Source organism: Schistocerca cancellata, chromosome 5 (genome assembly GCF_023864275.1).
Source record: "Schistocerca cancellata isolate TAMUIC-IGC-003103 chromosome 5, iqSchCanc2.1, whole genome shotgun sequence".
NCBI lineage: Eukaryota > Metazoa > Arthropoda > Insecta > Orthoptera > Acrididae > Schistocerca > Schistocerca cancellata.
In genome coordinates, this window is record NC_064630.1 from 623,925,015 (window position 1) to 623,941,229 (window position 16,215).

Sequence of the window (16,215 nt, forward strand, 5' to 3'; positions counted from 1 at the left end):
TTTGAAGGACAGTAACAGGTGCAAATGCTTAACTCTTTTGTATTGGTTGTGAATAAATAGTTGCCACTATTTAAATTCCAACCCTCGTATATTGGCCAAAACTATTAGCACAATTCACGATAGATGTCTTGAATACACATGGCTGTTGCAGCCTGAGAAATGTGCAGTGGTGGAGTGTTGTTTTACTGTGGACACACACTGCTGTATGATAAGATATAAATGGTTTCCCCTGTTCTCACATTTTAAAAGAACCCATTAAAGTTAGACTGGCACACAACATAATACAGACAAGAGTTTCCCATTAACCCCATGACATTGTATTTAAATACCCTACTGGTTGCTATGAAATCAGATGTAATAAAAGAGCTAATATAATTATTTTACATATCAGCTAATAGGATAGATATAGCAAACACAAAATAGTCTTTCGTAATGTAGTGCAATACAGTGTTTTTACACTGTCTTGCACTTTCGCTTCTTTTTCCTCTTGAGCAGCATGCAGCACACCTTTTTGCGACATCGTTGTCTTCTCAGTTGGGGGTATCTGCATTAGATAATGAGTCCACATTTTTGCCTGAAGTCTCATAGGGATGATCCTCAATGAAAAAAGAGGGAGGATAGTTTCAGTGTCCTGTTGATAAAGAGTTTGAGAGATGGAGCACAAGCTCAGATTGTGAAAGAATGGGGAATGAAACTAGCTATGCCCTTTTTCCAGGAATCTTCCTGTCATTTTCCTAAAGCAATTTAGAGTAATCACAGAAAACCTAAATCTGGATGGGCAGACACGAATTTAAACTACCATATTTACTCGAATCTAAGCCGCACTTTTTTTCCGGTTTTTGTAATCCAAAAAACCGCCTGTGGCTTAGAATCGAATGCAAAGCAAGCGGAAGTTCTGAAAAATGTTGATAGGTGCCGCCACAACTAACTTCTGCCGTCGAATATATGTAGCGCTACACAGGCATCCTTTGTAGACACAAAGATAAATACTGGCGCCAAAACCTCTGTGTCAGTAAATAAAATTTAAAAAAAAAAAATTGGAAGACGAGCATTTTTCTCCGCCCGAGTTTCGACCACTGCATTTTCATACATTATCCAACGAAGTAAAATACAAATTCCGTATTGTTCATCTTCGAATTTCAATGTACTACGAAAATCCGACTGGTAATACTGGGATTTTTGTCAATATGGCCAACTCTACGTTCTGAATTTTTTCCTACCTGTGAGAAGAGATGGTTGCTAATAGGAACCTGATGAAATGTGAATCACATGCAGTATTCTCTTCACTACAAGAATAGTACGAATATAAACATTTTGCCATGTATTCTTTCGTGTTTGCTTCTATCTCATTTAAATCCTGTCTGCCAAATAAACTACGACACTAGAGTGAGACAACAGCAAACGCGGAAGAATATACGTATCGTGTCATGTTTATATTCGTATTACTCTTATGCCTAATAGTGATACAGTCAGAAATGAAGCATGGCAACTGACTAGATTTTTAAATCTAAGATGACTAATTTCTGTGCAGAATTTGATGTACTAAAGAAGTGGCCGCAAAGATTTTCAAACGGAGAAAAATTTTCGCCAAACTCTCGTTCAGAACATGTTCTATCATACGCAGTCTATTATTTGGTTCTTGTTGATCATTATCAAAGAAAGCAGCAGTGTAAGTAACAACAAATAGCAGTCTCTTGCCATTGTTTCGCTAATGTGACGATTTCTCTCTTTTTTTAATTGTAGGCGGCGGTAGCGCGCACAAAAGCAAGCCATGCCGCGAGCAGCGACAGGCCGTAAACACGCACTATCAGAATGCGACAAACAATGCATGACACAGTATAGTAATGCATTTTCAGCTTACAGTGACTGACGTAAACACCTATAACATTGAAAACGGCACTTATCAGATCAAAGCAAAATAAGCAGTCGATTCAAACCAGACGAAGCACGTGAAAAAGGAAGGGTACCCGTATAAATACGGACGGAGCGCCTGACGCATAGCAATGGCTACCTGGTAAAGCTTAACAGCTAAGCTTTCGACTTGAACCAAACTACTGTAGCTGTATCGTCATTCATTCGACCTAAATTGTCTCATATTACAATGGACCAACTTTGTTTCGATTTGGAGGTGCGGCCTAAAACTTTTCTCTCCCCTTGAATTTAGAGTCTCATATTTCAGGTGCGGCTTAGATTCGAGTGCGGCTTAGATTCGAGTAAATACGGTATTTCCTGGGTGTACCAATAGCCCTGAAGTAGGTGTTGCAGTTTTTTTCTTTTTCCTACTGACCTTATGATACATTAAAGAGCCATCTAACAGCTAGAAACTGAACTCCCTGTATTTATATAGTGAAGCATGCATTTGCAAGCTGAGCTCATCATAAGATTTGAATGTTACTATTTCATGTGACTATAGCTACTTGTTTGATGTGATAGGGTTAAGTAAGATTTGGAATGCTGTTTCATCTGACCTTGAAAAACAAGGCACTTGACTTTGCTGGCAGACTGTATCAACAGTGGTTCTCAATAATGATACATTGTTTTTGCTGCCTTTCACTGCTGGTGGCACTATAACTTCATTTTTAATAGGTGGCAGCAACAACAATTTCTGGCAAAGGTGCTGTGGGCCTTTTGCAGTGTATAAAAGGGCTGCCATTCAGGAATCAGTCTGGCGAGATCAGCAGACATTGCCCACAACTGAAGATGATGGCCAGGTGGACCATGGAAATATTGTCCAAATGATATCTGGTTGCAGACTGTACAAAAATAACTCGTGTAGTTTGAGACCAACTAGTTCTTCAAAGTGTTTGTGTTTGTATCACTTCCCGAAGGTTTTTCTCTGTAGCCTTAAAATGGACTTGAATAGCATACATCTCAGGGATGTGAACTTGTGAGTTTTGTGTAGAGATTCCACTAGTAAATGACAGATGGCAAAAAGTAAAAAATTGTCAGACTGCAAGAAATGTTGCATTCTGTGTGATTAACAGTATTACAATCTCAGTATTAGTCTGTTGCACCTTGTTAGTAGTTACAGAGGTAAGTGATCATGTCTAAAGATTTTTGTAGTAGTTGATATTCTCATGGGGTGAGGGGTTGTAGTGCTTTTAGTGACAGCCTCCTGAAGGCCATCCACCTATACTCTGCTTATGGTATCATATTACATTTGTTCCATTTATAGGCCATTCCATGCCAGTCTGTCTAATTTTGGAAAAAGTTCCTGCATGACTATTACAGATTTTGTTGACATTTTGTGTATTTTATGTGAACATTCACAAATGTTCCCAATGAATGTTGGTAAATATTTACTTTTACCAATGCAACACTTCCAGAGACTAGTTTGACCCCATAGTGTGGCTATCAACTGCACCTGTGAAATTTTGGCAACTTTGAAACATAATATCTCTGGCAGTATATTCTTGAAAGAAACAGAACTAGGCCATCTTGTACATATTTTTGCACTCTGTTAAACAAAATAATAAAGAAGTTGTCTTGAGCAATTCTCATAAGGATAATTTGAAGCAAAGCCTGTCAAAAAATAATGCCTGAAAAAATATGAAGTTTAGCTTTTTATATCTGAAGGTCTTAGATTACACAAAATTTCTTTCTCCTTCTGCTTTCCAGTAGTTTACAAATTGAGGGCATTTTTTTTGTAAAATGTTGTAAATGGGTATTTTTTGCCCAATTGTATACAGAAATCTGCTGCAAACTCTTAAATAGTTTTCATTAGTATTGCCATATTCTAAACCACCTAAAAAATATGTTCAGGCCCTAAAAGCAACGACAAGGTGGACCTACTTTGAAAATACAACTATGTTCTGCTAGTACTCAAATCTCGACATATTTCATGTTCTAAAATTGTTTAGTACATTCTGGGAAGGGGTGGGGGATAGTGGAGGAGGAGAGGAGCAAAGGAGTTGAGACCTGTGGTTGCATTGGCTGAGTGGTGCACAGTGAGGAGGAGGGGATGTGAATTTAGAGGTGGTGATAGGACAGAGGGAGTGGAAATTGTTGGGTGTAGTGTGTGGAGAGAGTAGGTTATTGTAGGTTGAGGCTGGGATAATTTCAGGAGTAGTGAATGTAAGGATAGCTCCCATCTGGACAACTCAGGAAAGCTGGTGTGATGGGGAGGATCCAGATGGCCTGGGTAGTGAAGCAGCCATTGAAATTCAGCGCATAATGTTAAACTGCGTGCTGTGCCAGCATGTAGTCAGCTTTATTTTTGCCCATAGTTTGACAGGACTGGAATAGGAAGTGGGTGGATGGGTGGATTGGGCAAGTTTTGCACCTGGGTCTTTTACAGGGCTTTGACGTCTGACAGTGGACTGGGAGTGGCATAGAGATGGACCAGAATGTTGTATAGGTTGAGTGGGTGGTGTAATACCACTTTAGGACGGGCAGAAAGGATCTTAGGTAGGATGTCCCTCATTTCAGGGTATGGTAATCGTAGTTGGTTCTAGGGGGTGGTGAGAAGATTGAGACTGTGTGTGATAGGATTCGGGATATTTCTTCCAGACTAGGTCTAGGGAATAGTGCCTGTCTGTGAAGGCCTTCGTGAGACCTTTGACATATCGGGCAAGGGGATTCTTGCCACCACAGATAGTGACCCAGTGGTCAGGCTGTATGGGAAGGATTTTTTGTGTGGAAGGGATGGTAGCTGTTGAAGTGGCATTACTGTTTGTGCTTGGTGGGTTTAATGTGAACAGAGGAGTGGATGGAGCCATCAGAGAGGAACCGGTCAACATCCACGACGGTGGGACACCGTGTTGTGAAGGACTAGCTGAATCAGATGGAAGAGGTGTAGGGAGAAGGGATGAGCACTGGGTTTTATGGCCCCGAGAGTGTCATGTTGGTATCACCAGTCAACCTGGAACCTCTTATGCCAACCTATTTGTGCCATCTATGAGGAACCTTTCCAGCCAAAAACCAAACGCCTGGCCTGGTTCAGATTGATTGGAAATATTTCTGTGATTTGGATTTGGGGCCAAGACACTCTACTCATTCCTTCACAACCTCAACACCTTCTGTCCCATCTGCTTCACCTGATCCTCCTCAACTAAGTCACCTGCCTGGCTGTTGACCATAGACTCTCTGATGGCTACATCAATACTTCTGTCCACATGAAACCTACCAACGACCAACAGTATGTGAATTTAGATAGCTGCAATCCCATCTACACCAAAAAGTTACTCCAGTACAGCCTGGCTATTAGAGGATGGCGTATCTGCAATGAGAACAAATCCCTTGTGAGTATACTGAAGGTCTCACAAAGGTCTTGACAGGCAATCGCTATCCCTTGGACATACTCCAAAATTTCCTGTGTACAATGGAAGTAGACAGATGTGTTTGATGATGTGGCCATTGTTCCACAACACAATTTTGTAAAAACATATCATAAACTGTTCTGCCTTTTCTTATCCTCCCCCACAACTGTTTAATCACTAAGCAACAACATAGACAGATTAACACAACCTATCATTAATGTTTACTGTACCTTAACTGCTAAAAACCAGTTGATTATGCTTTGAACAGAAGTTCTCGCACACTTTAGCTACTGTACTCTGTACATTGAGTGGAAAATTGTACTATCTTCCTGACACTGTGTGGTAGGAACTGGAACTGTCATAAGAATATGTTCAAAAGGAATCCAACACCTGTCTGCCAAACGTGGCCAATGAAATGATCTTGCTGGTCCTGCTGGTGCCATGAAGTTCACAAATACATCACCTTTTGCTTCACAGCACTCTGCACCACATCCTGAGTACCATTTATCATAAACAGCAATAACATAGCAACCTGGTTGTATGTTGCTGCTTTTGCTTCTGAATCTTGTTTCCAGTTTCTAAACAGTTTTTTCTTTTTTATTAGAAAATATGTAAACATGGCTTAGTTGGTTATTGCACCGATGCCTTCAGTTGTATTTTAATTATTTATCTAACTTTGAAAGATAATTAGTCTGGTAACAATTCTGTATTTCGGAAGGATGGGGAAAGACGAGAATATGAAAATTTTGCAGGAAAGTATTAGTTAGATGTACCGTGTAATGGATACACTGTCAATCTGTGTGATTTACCACTGGGTTTAATGTAAACCCCCTCAGGCTTTTAAGTTCTCTAATTCAGGCAGATTATTAATTATTGGCTTACTTGAATAAAAAAAGTGCATTATCTGATTCAGAAAAATTAGGGGATGCAAGTATAATGTCAAACTTGGGGAAATCGGCTTAAGGGATTAAAAAATGAAAGTATTTTTGGATGTGGCAGTACTTGCAGGTAATTACTTAATGAATTTTCAGAAAATAAACCATTTACTGAAAAGTGTGGAATTAGGGATGTTGACTGAGTTAGATCTTTTAGTGAATAAACTGTTAAAGAGCTCGCACCATATTGACAATTGCCCACTAGTGGAACAAAGCCTATTACGGATTTATACTAACGGAAAATGTGTAATGGAATGCTAACAGTGCCATTGGAATTTTAAAATAGTAATCTATATTATGAACAATATTACCTGAAATACTGCGTAAATAATTGAAAGTTTTGTGTACATATGCTTGTGTAAGTTACATAGGTTGAGACAAGAAAGGGGAAAAATTATTTTAGTAGTAGTAGTAATGTGGCAAATGTAGTCAATACATTTTGCTACATTTCAGTGTAGTAAATTTTGATTTGAAGCTGGATTTTTTACTTGTCTAGAGTTTGGTTTTGTGTTCATGTATGAGCGTCATTCAGTAATCAGACAAATTAGTTTGGGAAAAAAAAAACTGTTAGTAGGGCAAGTTTGGTGCTTTTATGGCTTTGAGTTGGCATCACTGGGATGAGCCCTGATCAGCTGATGTATCAACATTTTGATTATAACATCAAAAATTTATTTAAAGATGGAGAGTCCACTTACAACATTCTATTGTTCGTTTTTTACTTGCCGAAGGTGAGAAAACAATGAATATATACTGTAGAATGTCTAAAGTTTATGGTGAAGGTTGTATGAATCATGCAAATTTTTACAAGTGGGTAGAGTGACTCAGTGACAGACAAACGCCATTCTGGCCGACCAGTTGCAGTTTCAACTCCCTCACTTGAAAGTTGAATTGATGACATTATTTGTGCTGACTGCTGTGTGACTGTGGAGATGATAGTTGATAGGGCTCAAGTTAGTATTGGTACATATCATAACATTATCTGTAACATGCTGAAGTATCAGAAAGTGTGAAAGATTGGTCCCAAAGGAGTTGATGCAGCTACACAAGGAATCGAGGTTGAGAGTGTGCACAGAGCTAAAGAAACACTATGAAAGAGAAGGTGAGCACTTCAACAAAATTTAAATTGTGATGACTTGCATTTACTATTACATCTACATACATACTCTGCAATCCACCATAGGTGTGTGGCGGAGGGTACCTCATACCACAACTAGCATCTTCTCTCCCTGTTCCACTCCCAAACAGAACGAGGGAAAAATGACTGCCTATATGCCTCTGTATGAGCCCTAATCTCTTATCTTTGTGGTCCTTCTGTGAAATATAAGTTGGTGGCAGTAAAATTGTACTGCAGTCAGCCTCAAATGCTAGTTCTCTAAATTTCCTCAGTAGCGATTCACGAAAAGAAGACCATCTTTCCTTCAGAGACTCACACCTGAGTTCTTGAAGCATTTCCGTAACACTTGTGTGATGATCAAACCTACCAGTAACAAATCTAGCAGCCCGCCTCTGAATTGCTTCTATGTCCTCCCTCAATCCGACCTGATAGGGATCCCAAATGCTCCAGCAGTACTTAAGAATAGGTTGTATTAGTGTTTTATAAGCGATCCCCTTTACAGATGAACCACATCTTTCCAAAATTCTACCAATGAACCGAATACTATCCGCCTTACTGCCATTACATGTTTGTACCACTTCATATCGCTCTGCAATGTTACCCCCAAATATTTAATCGACGTGACTGTCAAGCGCTATACTACTAATGGAGTATTCAAACATTACGCAGATTCTTTTTCCTATTCATCTGCATTAATTTACATTTATCTATATTTAGAGTTAACTGCCATTCTTTACACCAATCACAAATCCTGTAAAAGTCATCTTGTATCCTCCTACAGTCACTCAACGACGACACCTTCCCATACACCACAGCATAATCAGCAAACAGCCGCACATTGCTATCCACCCTATCCAAAAGATCATTTATGTGGATAGAAAACAACAGCAGACCAACCACTCTTCACTGGGGCACTCCAGATGATACCTTCACCTCCGATGAACACTCACCATTGAGGACAACGAACTGGGTTCTATTACTTATGAAGTCTTCGAGCCACGCACATATTTGGGAACCAATCCCATATGCTTGTACCTTAGTTGGGAGTCTGCAGTGGGGCACAGAGTCAAACGCTTTCCGGAAGTCAAGGAATGTGGTATCCGTCTGATACCCTTCATCCATGGTTCGCAAGATATCATCTGAAAAAAGGGCGAGTTGCATTTCGCAGGAGTGATGCTTTCTAAAGCCTTGCTGATGCATGGACAGCAACTTCTCTGTCTCAAGGAAATTCATTATATTCGATCTGAGAATATGTTCAAGAATCCTGCAACAAACTGATGTTAAGGATATTTGTCTGTAATTTTGAGGATCCGTCCTTCTACCCTTCTTATATACAGGCGTCACCTGTGCTTTCTTCCAGTCGCTCGGGACTTTATGTTGGGCAAGAGATTCGCGATAAATGCAAGCCAAGTAAGGAGCCAATGCAGTAGAGTACTCTCTGTAAAACCGAATTGGAATCCCATCAGGACCTGACGATTTATTTATTTTCAATCCATTCAGCTGCTTCACAACCCCAGGGATGTCTCTCACTATGTCCTCCATATGGGAATCTGTAAGAGACTCTCACAGCGGTATGTTTGTACGATCCTCCTGCGTGAAAGATTTCTCAAATGCTAAATTTAAAATTTCAGCTTTCGTTTTGCTGTCTTCCGTTGCCAGGCCAGACTGATCAGTGAGCGACTGGATGGAAGCCTTCGACCCGCTTACCGATTTTACATAAGACCAGAATTTCCTTGGGTTTTCAGCAAGATCTTTTGCTAAGGTATGATGGTGGTAGTGGTTGTATGCTTTGCGCATCGCTCTTTTTACAGCAGCACAAATCTCTACTAAATTTCGCCTGTCCTCATTCTCCTGATCTTTCTTGTACTGCGAGTGCAACTGTCTTTGCTTCCTGAACATTCTCCGAATTGCACTGTTAAACCACAGTGGATCTTCTCCATCTGTAATCCACTTTTTCAGCACATACTTGCCCAATGCGTGATTTACAATGTGTTTAAAATTTGCCCATAATTCTTCCACGTCCATTGTACCGGAAATAAATGAAGTCGATTCATTTACTAAGTAGGATGCTAACAACTGCTTATCTACTCTTTCTAGTAAGAATACTCTCCTAGCCTTCTTGACTGACTTTTTAACTTTCGTAACCATAGTCGTAATGACATTATCATGGTCACTAATCCCTGTCTCAACACTGACACCGTCAATGAGGTCTGGTCTGTTTGTGGCTACCAGATCTAAAGTATTTCCATTACGCGTTGGCTGTCAATTTAGCTGCTCAAGACAGTTTTTGGATAATGTGTTCAAAAGTAATTCACAAGACGGCTTGTCTGTACCACCTGTAATGAATCCATAGGCATACCAGTCTATACTAGGTAGGTTGAAGTCGCCTCAGACTAATATAGCATGATCTGGGTACTTCTATGATACAGAGTGTAGACTCCCTTTGAATGATTCTAGAACTGTCATGGTGGAACCTGGTGGCTGGTAATAACAACCAACAATTAACTTTATTTCTCCTAGCCCTGTTAAACGTGTCCAGATAACTTCACAATCACACTTTACTTCGACCTCAGTAGACACAATATTTTTGTCAACTGCAATGAAGACACCACCTCCTACGGTGTCTAATCTGTCTTTCTGATACACGTTCCAACCCTCACTAAATATTTCAGAACTTCCTATTTCAGTTTTCAGCCAGGTCTCAGTCCCGAGTATAATTTGCGCGCCACACGCTTCCTGGAGGGCAGTAAATTCAGAAACTTTATTCGGAACACTTTGAAAATTTGCTGCTAAAATCTTGATAGCTGAAGTGTCTTTACACTGAGCGCGTCCTGATTTCCCTGCCTGCACGTCGACTGGTGAGTGTTCATCAGGACACCTCGCACTACTGCCTAACCTAAAAAACCCCCATGTGCACGCTACAAGTACTCTGCTACCCGAGTAGCCGCTTCCTTTGTGTAGTGCACCCCTGACCTATCTAGGGGCGTCCTACAATTCCCCACCCAATATCGCAAGTCTAGAAATCTGCATCCAAGACTGTGTCGACGAAGCCTCTGGTTGAGACCCTCCACTCGACTCCAAACCAAATGACCCCGATCCACTCTGGGAACAATGCTGCAAATAGAGAGCTCTGCTTGCACCCTGCATGCGAGGCCAGTGGTCTTCACCAAATCCGCCAGCCGCCTGTATGAACTGAGGATCGCCTGAGAACCCAAGCGACAGTCATCATTGGTGCCCACTTGAGCTGCTACTTGCAGAAGACTGCACCCCGTACGCTCGATAGCCGCAGGCAGGGCCGCCTCCTCATCTTGGATGAGGCCCCCCAGCAGACCGAGTGCACGTTGGAATTCTTTCCAGCCCTGTACGTTATTTCCCTAAGGGGCTCCATCACCCACCTAACATTAGAGCTCCCAATAACTAACAAGCCTTTGCCCCCATGTGCCTGCTCGGGCCCTGCTGAAGGAGCAGCCACCTGCCCACTGACAAGATGAACGGGCGGGGCCAACCTCCACATCGACCCTCTGCCTCGAGCGACGCGAACACGTTGCAGTCTGCCAGTCACCCTGAGGTGAGGGCGGCCCCAGCGCGCTGGGTACACTAGAAGGTGCCTTAGCAGCTTTATCAGCGGACGCAGCAAGCGACACCTGGGGTGTCTCAAGCGATGCGCCAGACCCTCCGCCGTCGCTGCATCTCGAGGCAGCAGCCTGAAGGCGGCCGACCGTGGCCAACAGCACGCTCAGCTGCTCGCGAACTGCGGCCAGTTCCTCCTGCGCCCGCACACAGCACGAAGACACCCTATCCATCCTACTCCTAATATCTGGACGTATAGAGTTGCGACAAATAAAACAGCAGTATGCGACTGCACAGTTGCGTCACCAGTGCCAGATTGAGCTGCGATATATGAACAATTACTTACGAACTAAACAATCAAATGACCACGACTACGCCACTACACAGGTATTCCAATGCGATCCTACCCCTGTCTTACACGATGTTACACTCTACCATTAATAAAATTTGATACAACCCCTTTCTAATTCGAAAATACACAAAGATCCAAAAAATTTCCCCATGCAAGCACACAAACACACAAAGTAATTTGAATTAAACCTGCAGAACTAATACGAAAAACTGAATATACGACTAGTTTCTGCTGCTACTGCTGCTCGCGCGCGTCACTCTGCAATCGCAGATGAAACTGTACTGGCCTCTGTCTGCTGCTGACTCACTCTACAAAATAAACAGAAAGCACTGGCTGTCCAAAACAAACAACTATCAACTCTGCGAATTTATACTTTACAGCTATCAATAAGCAATATTACTCCTCTCAAATACGAGAATACGCAAGGATTTTATGTAATTAAATATGCAAGCGCACAAACACTTGGGAAGAATGAGCCAGAATCAAAAAGACAAAGCTTGAAGTGGAAGCACACCAACTTACCTGTCACGGAAAATTTCAAAACCCAAACATCAGCAGGAAAAGTCATGTTGACGGTGTTTTGGGATGCTGAAGGTCCATTTTTTTGTGATTCTCAAAGAGCAGTGTAAGATGAACAGCCAGTACTACTCGGATTTGCTTTTAAACAAGGTGAAGCCAGCCATGAGAGATGTCGTGGATCTCAGAGGAGAGGTGTGATTTTCCAGCAAGACAATGCGCGTTCTTGTATTGCTCAACTATTCCATGAAACCATTGACAAAATGGAAGTACTGCCTCATCCTCATCCTCATCCTCATTACAATCCTGATTTAGCACCTAGTGATTTCCATTTGTTTGGTACACTGAAGGTGGTTTTCTTTGCAGCTGGAATAAGAAAGCTTGTAGCCTATTGGAACAAGGGCATAAATGTTCGAGGGGTTTATGTTCAAAAGTAGAAACAGTATTGTTTTGTAAAAATAAACATTTTATTCTCCAAATTTGTCTTCTTAATTATTGAATGACCCTCGTATATATTGTATTGTAATGGCTTTTTGGGCTTCTGCTAAAGTTTTGAGTGATTACAAACTTGACAACCAGATAGAAAAATTTACCAGAAGTCATGAAAACATACTAAAAGCCTAAATTAATGATGTATCACCATCCAATATTTTCAAGGAATGTAAAACTGTAAGCCCAAGGGTTTCAAATTAAAGTTATGTACAATTAATAAAATTTCTTATGTGCGTTTCATAAAGTATGTGCTTAAAAAGTAATTTGATACCATTTACATTTTCATTTTTAAAGTCTCTTAAAGTGTAAAAAGAGGAAATTTGATGTTTGAGTAGGATCTGATACAAGCAGTTTACTAGTGCTTAATTTTCCTGTTAGTATTCCCAGCCAGGATGGCAAGGAGAAACAATTTTATGAAATTTGTCCCATTTTTCACTCTTTTGACGTATGCCATTTGTTCTGAGAATTAAGGTACTGACTGGAAATTTGAGCCAAAGATAGAGGTTACCAGTGTAGTGAGTACAAAGTCAGTGTTGAATAACAATGCTTTGAAATTTATCATTCATAAATTCATAAAAGGTCTTCAACATAATTACTATATATATGATTTAAGCTTAATTACTAATCATTTCATTTAAAAATCTTTTTTCTCATATGTTACGTGCAAGTATGCTTGAGCAACTTCTTCTCTTCTCAAAAATAATGTAACTATAAATGCTTTGTGGGTGTACATGTTAATTCAGTGGATACTACTTTGGGTCTCAGATGAATACTATTATATGTAAGGTAGAGCTAGTTTGTTAATTCAGGAAGATTTGACAGAAGTTCTTAATTTGCACAAATTATTTTAAGTTACTTTGTGGCCAGCTGTACTTGAGAAGGCACATTGCTGGTAATCAGTATTTTGTTGTTGGTTGCAGTATTTTACAGCTTGTCATTTCAAAATTAGATGTCCTGTGTGATGTTTTGGTAGTTAAGAGTAATGATGACCACATCAACATAAGGTGGCCAGTATTAAGTATGTTATAAAATGAAACGCCTGCAGTTGCTTTAATGTTGTTTCAAGGTGTTTTGGTGACTCACTACACCATCTTCAGGCCTCAGCTGATGCCGGGGAGTTAACTCCAATCGGACATTCGCTCCCCCTGTGTGCCAAAAATTTGTGAACTGGCTTCAGTAGAATACTGCTAAAATGATGTTGTGTAGTTGATGGTGGTAGAGACATTGCTTTTAAAGTATTCTACGGAAGCCAGTTCATAGTGTTGGTCACTGATGGGATCATGTATACGATTGGAGTTCAGCCCCTCAGTGTCAGTTAAGACTGGAAGATGGTGTATTGGATCACCAAAACTGGCTGTAAAAAAGAAAAAAAATCAAAACAGCAGCTGCAGGTGTTTAATTTTATTACTTAAGTGAATGGCCAGTCCTGCAGACCATCAGTTACAAGGATGTACATACAAAACATATGTTAGTGTCTCATTTTGTATTGGGAAGACCTCTCTTGACACCCACAGGTGGAAGTGGAAATGATAGACATCCAACAGTAAATATTTTCAATGTAAATCAGTACACAGATGGGCCTTGCCAAGTGCATGTACATGTTGATACAGTATTATTGCACCTGGGAGTGATGCTTTGGTTGGCTTGTTTTGAGTTTTTATTGTGATATTTAATGAGGACACACTGATTGATTTGATAGTATGTGCAGAACTGTCTTGAAATCATTGACAATGCAATGGGTTTTCTTCAGTCAGACTATACTTGTTTACTGTAACTTCAGCAGGTTTCTGATAATGGCCATGGGAGGCCAAATGCAGTAATATTATGGTCAGGTAACACCAGATTTGTGTGAGAGTATTATAATGTATGGTAACATTTCTTCCTTATAAATCATTTATAGATGCAGAGAAATAGTTGTAAGACCCAATAAAATTAAAATAATAATCTTTCAGATCCTAGTGGACACTGTTTGGGCATTAAGTTACCTTACTGATGGTGGGAACGAGCAGATACAAATGGTGATTGACAGTGGTGTTGTACCGAAACTAATTCCATTACTGTCCCACAAAGAAGTAAAGGTGAGATACAGACATTTTATGTTCGTCTGCATAAATATATTTTATGATTTATATATGCAGCTGAGAAATTTCATAGTAGTATTTTGCACTTGCATCAAGTAAAATACTGTTTTTTGATATCTGTGTGCTTTACAGTTGCATTGTGTTAACAATAAATTCATGGTATGCACATCAATACTACTTAATCTCATTTTTCCAGCAACAAGTTGGTTTCTCTCTTTTATTACATTTTCTCTTTTTTGCTGTATGTTGTTAAGGGTAAAGACATTCACATAAAGTTTCTCATACTTCTACAGAGGTCAGTGGTAGGCTTCTATTGTGGGTGGTGGAAGGGGATGGTTTGTCAGGATGTCAATAGTCCAACAGTGAAGCAGAGTGGATGTCTGGTAGTCATCAGACCCATTGTCATAGAAATATCATTGCTAAAACATATAGTGTTCATCAACAAAAATTATTTTGCTGCTCAGAGCAGTCAGCATCCCAGGACATAAGCTGCATGCTAAGTGCAAGGTGGTGCAGCAGTGTCAAGTGGCCAGTGGTAATGACTGCATTCATCCAGCGAGGGTGCAGACTGCAGCAGCGTGTGAGAGATTACCCTATTTACTCGAATCTAAGCCGCACCTGGAAAATGACTCGAAATAAGGAAAAAAAAATTCCCGAATCTAAGCCGCACCTGAAATTTGAGACTCGAAATTCAAGGGGAGAGAAAAGTTTTAGGCCGCACCTCTAAATCGAAACAAAGTTGGTCCATTGTAATATGAGACACAATTTAGGTCGAATGAATGACGATACAGCTACAGTAGTTTGGTTCGAGTCGTAAGCTTAGCAGTTAAGCTTTACCACGTAGCCATTGCTATGCGTCAGGCGCTCCGTCCATATTTATACGGGTACCCTTCCTTTTTCACGTGCTTCGTTTGGTTTGAATCGATTGCTTATTTTGGTTTGATCTGATAAGTGCCGTTTTCTTGTTATAGGTGTTTACGTCACTCTTAAGCTGAAAATGCATTACTGCACTGTGTCGTGCATTGTTTGTCGCATTCTGATAGTGCGTGTTTGTTTACGGCCTGTTGCGGCTCGCGGCATGGCTTGCTTTTGTGCACGCTACCGCTGCATACAATTTAAAATAAAGAGAGGTATCGTCTCATTAGCGAAACAATGGCAAGAGACTGCTATTTGTTGTTACTTACACTGCTGCTTTCTTTGATAATGATCAACAAGAACCAAATAATAGACTGCGTGTGATAGAACAAGTTCTGAACGAGAGTTAGGCGAAAATTTTTCTCCGTTTGAAAATCTTTGCGGCCGCTTCTTTAGTACATCAAATTCTGCACAGAAATTAGTCATCTTAGATTTAAAAATCTAGTCAGTTGCCATGCTTCATTTCTGACTGTATCACTATTAGGCATAAGAGTAATACGAATATAAACATGACACGATACGTATATTCTTCCGCGTTTGCTGTTGTCTCACTCTAGTTTCGTAGTTTATTAGGCAGACAGGATTTAAATGAGATAGCAGCAAACACGATAGAATACATGGCAAAATGTTTATATTCGTATTATTCTTACGGTGAAGAGAATACTGTATGTGATTCAAATTTCATCAGGTTCCCATTAGCAACCATCTCTTCTCACAGATAGGAAAAAATTCAGAACGTAGAGTTGGCCATATTGACAAACATCCCAAACAGTCGTGCCAGTCAGATTTTCGTAGTGCACTGAAATTGTGCTACATTCGAAGATGAACAATACGGAATTTGTATTCACTTCGTTGGATAATGTATGAAAATGCAGTAGTCGAAACTCGCAGCGGAGAAAAAAGCTCGTCTTCCACTTTTTTTTAAATTTATTTACTGACATAGAGGTTTTGGCGCCAGTATTTATCTTTGTGCCTACAAAGC

General features: G+C 40.3%; 1 protein-coding gene across 1 annotated transcript in view; it reads left to right on the forward strand.

Moving 5' to 3' along the window:
• Positions 1 to 16,215, forward strand: part of LOC126187328 (importin subunit alpha-3) — an 81,657-nt gene that overhangs the window by 33,388 nt on the left and 32,054 nt on the right. Inside the window, exon 6 of the mRNA XM_049928345.1 lies at positions 14,190 to 14,315. Within this exon, the coding sequence (XP_049784302.1) occupies positions 14,190 to 14,315 (126 nt within the window). The remainder of the gene's footprint in view (positions 1 to 14,189; positions 14,316 to 16,215) is intronic.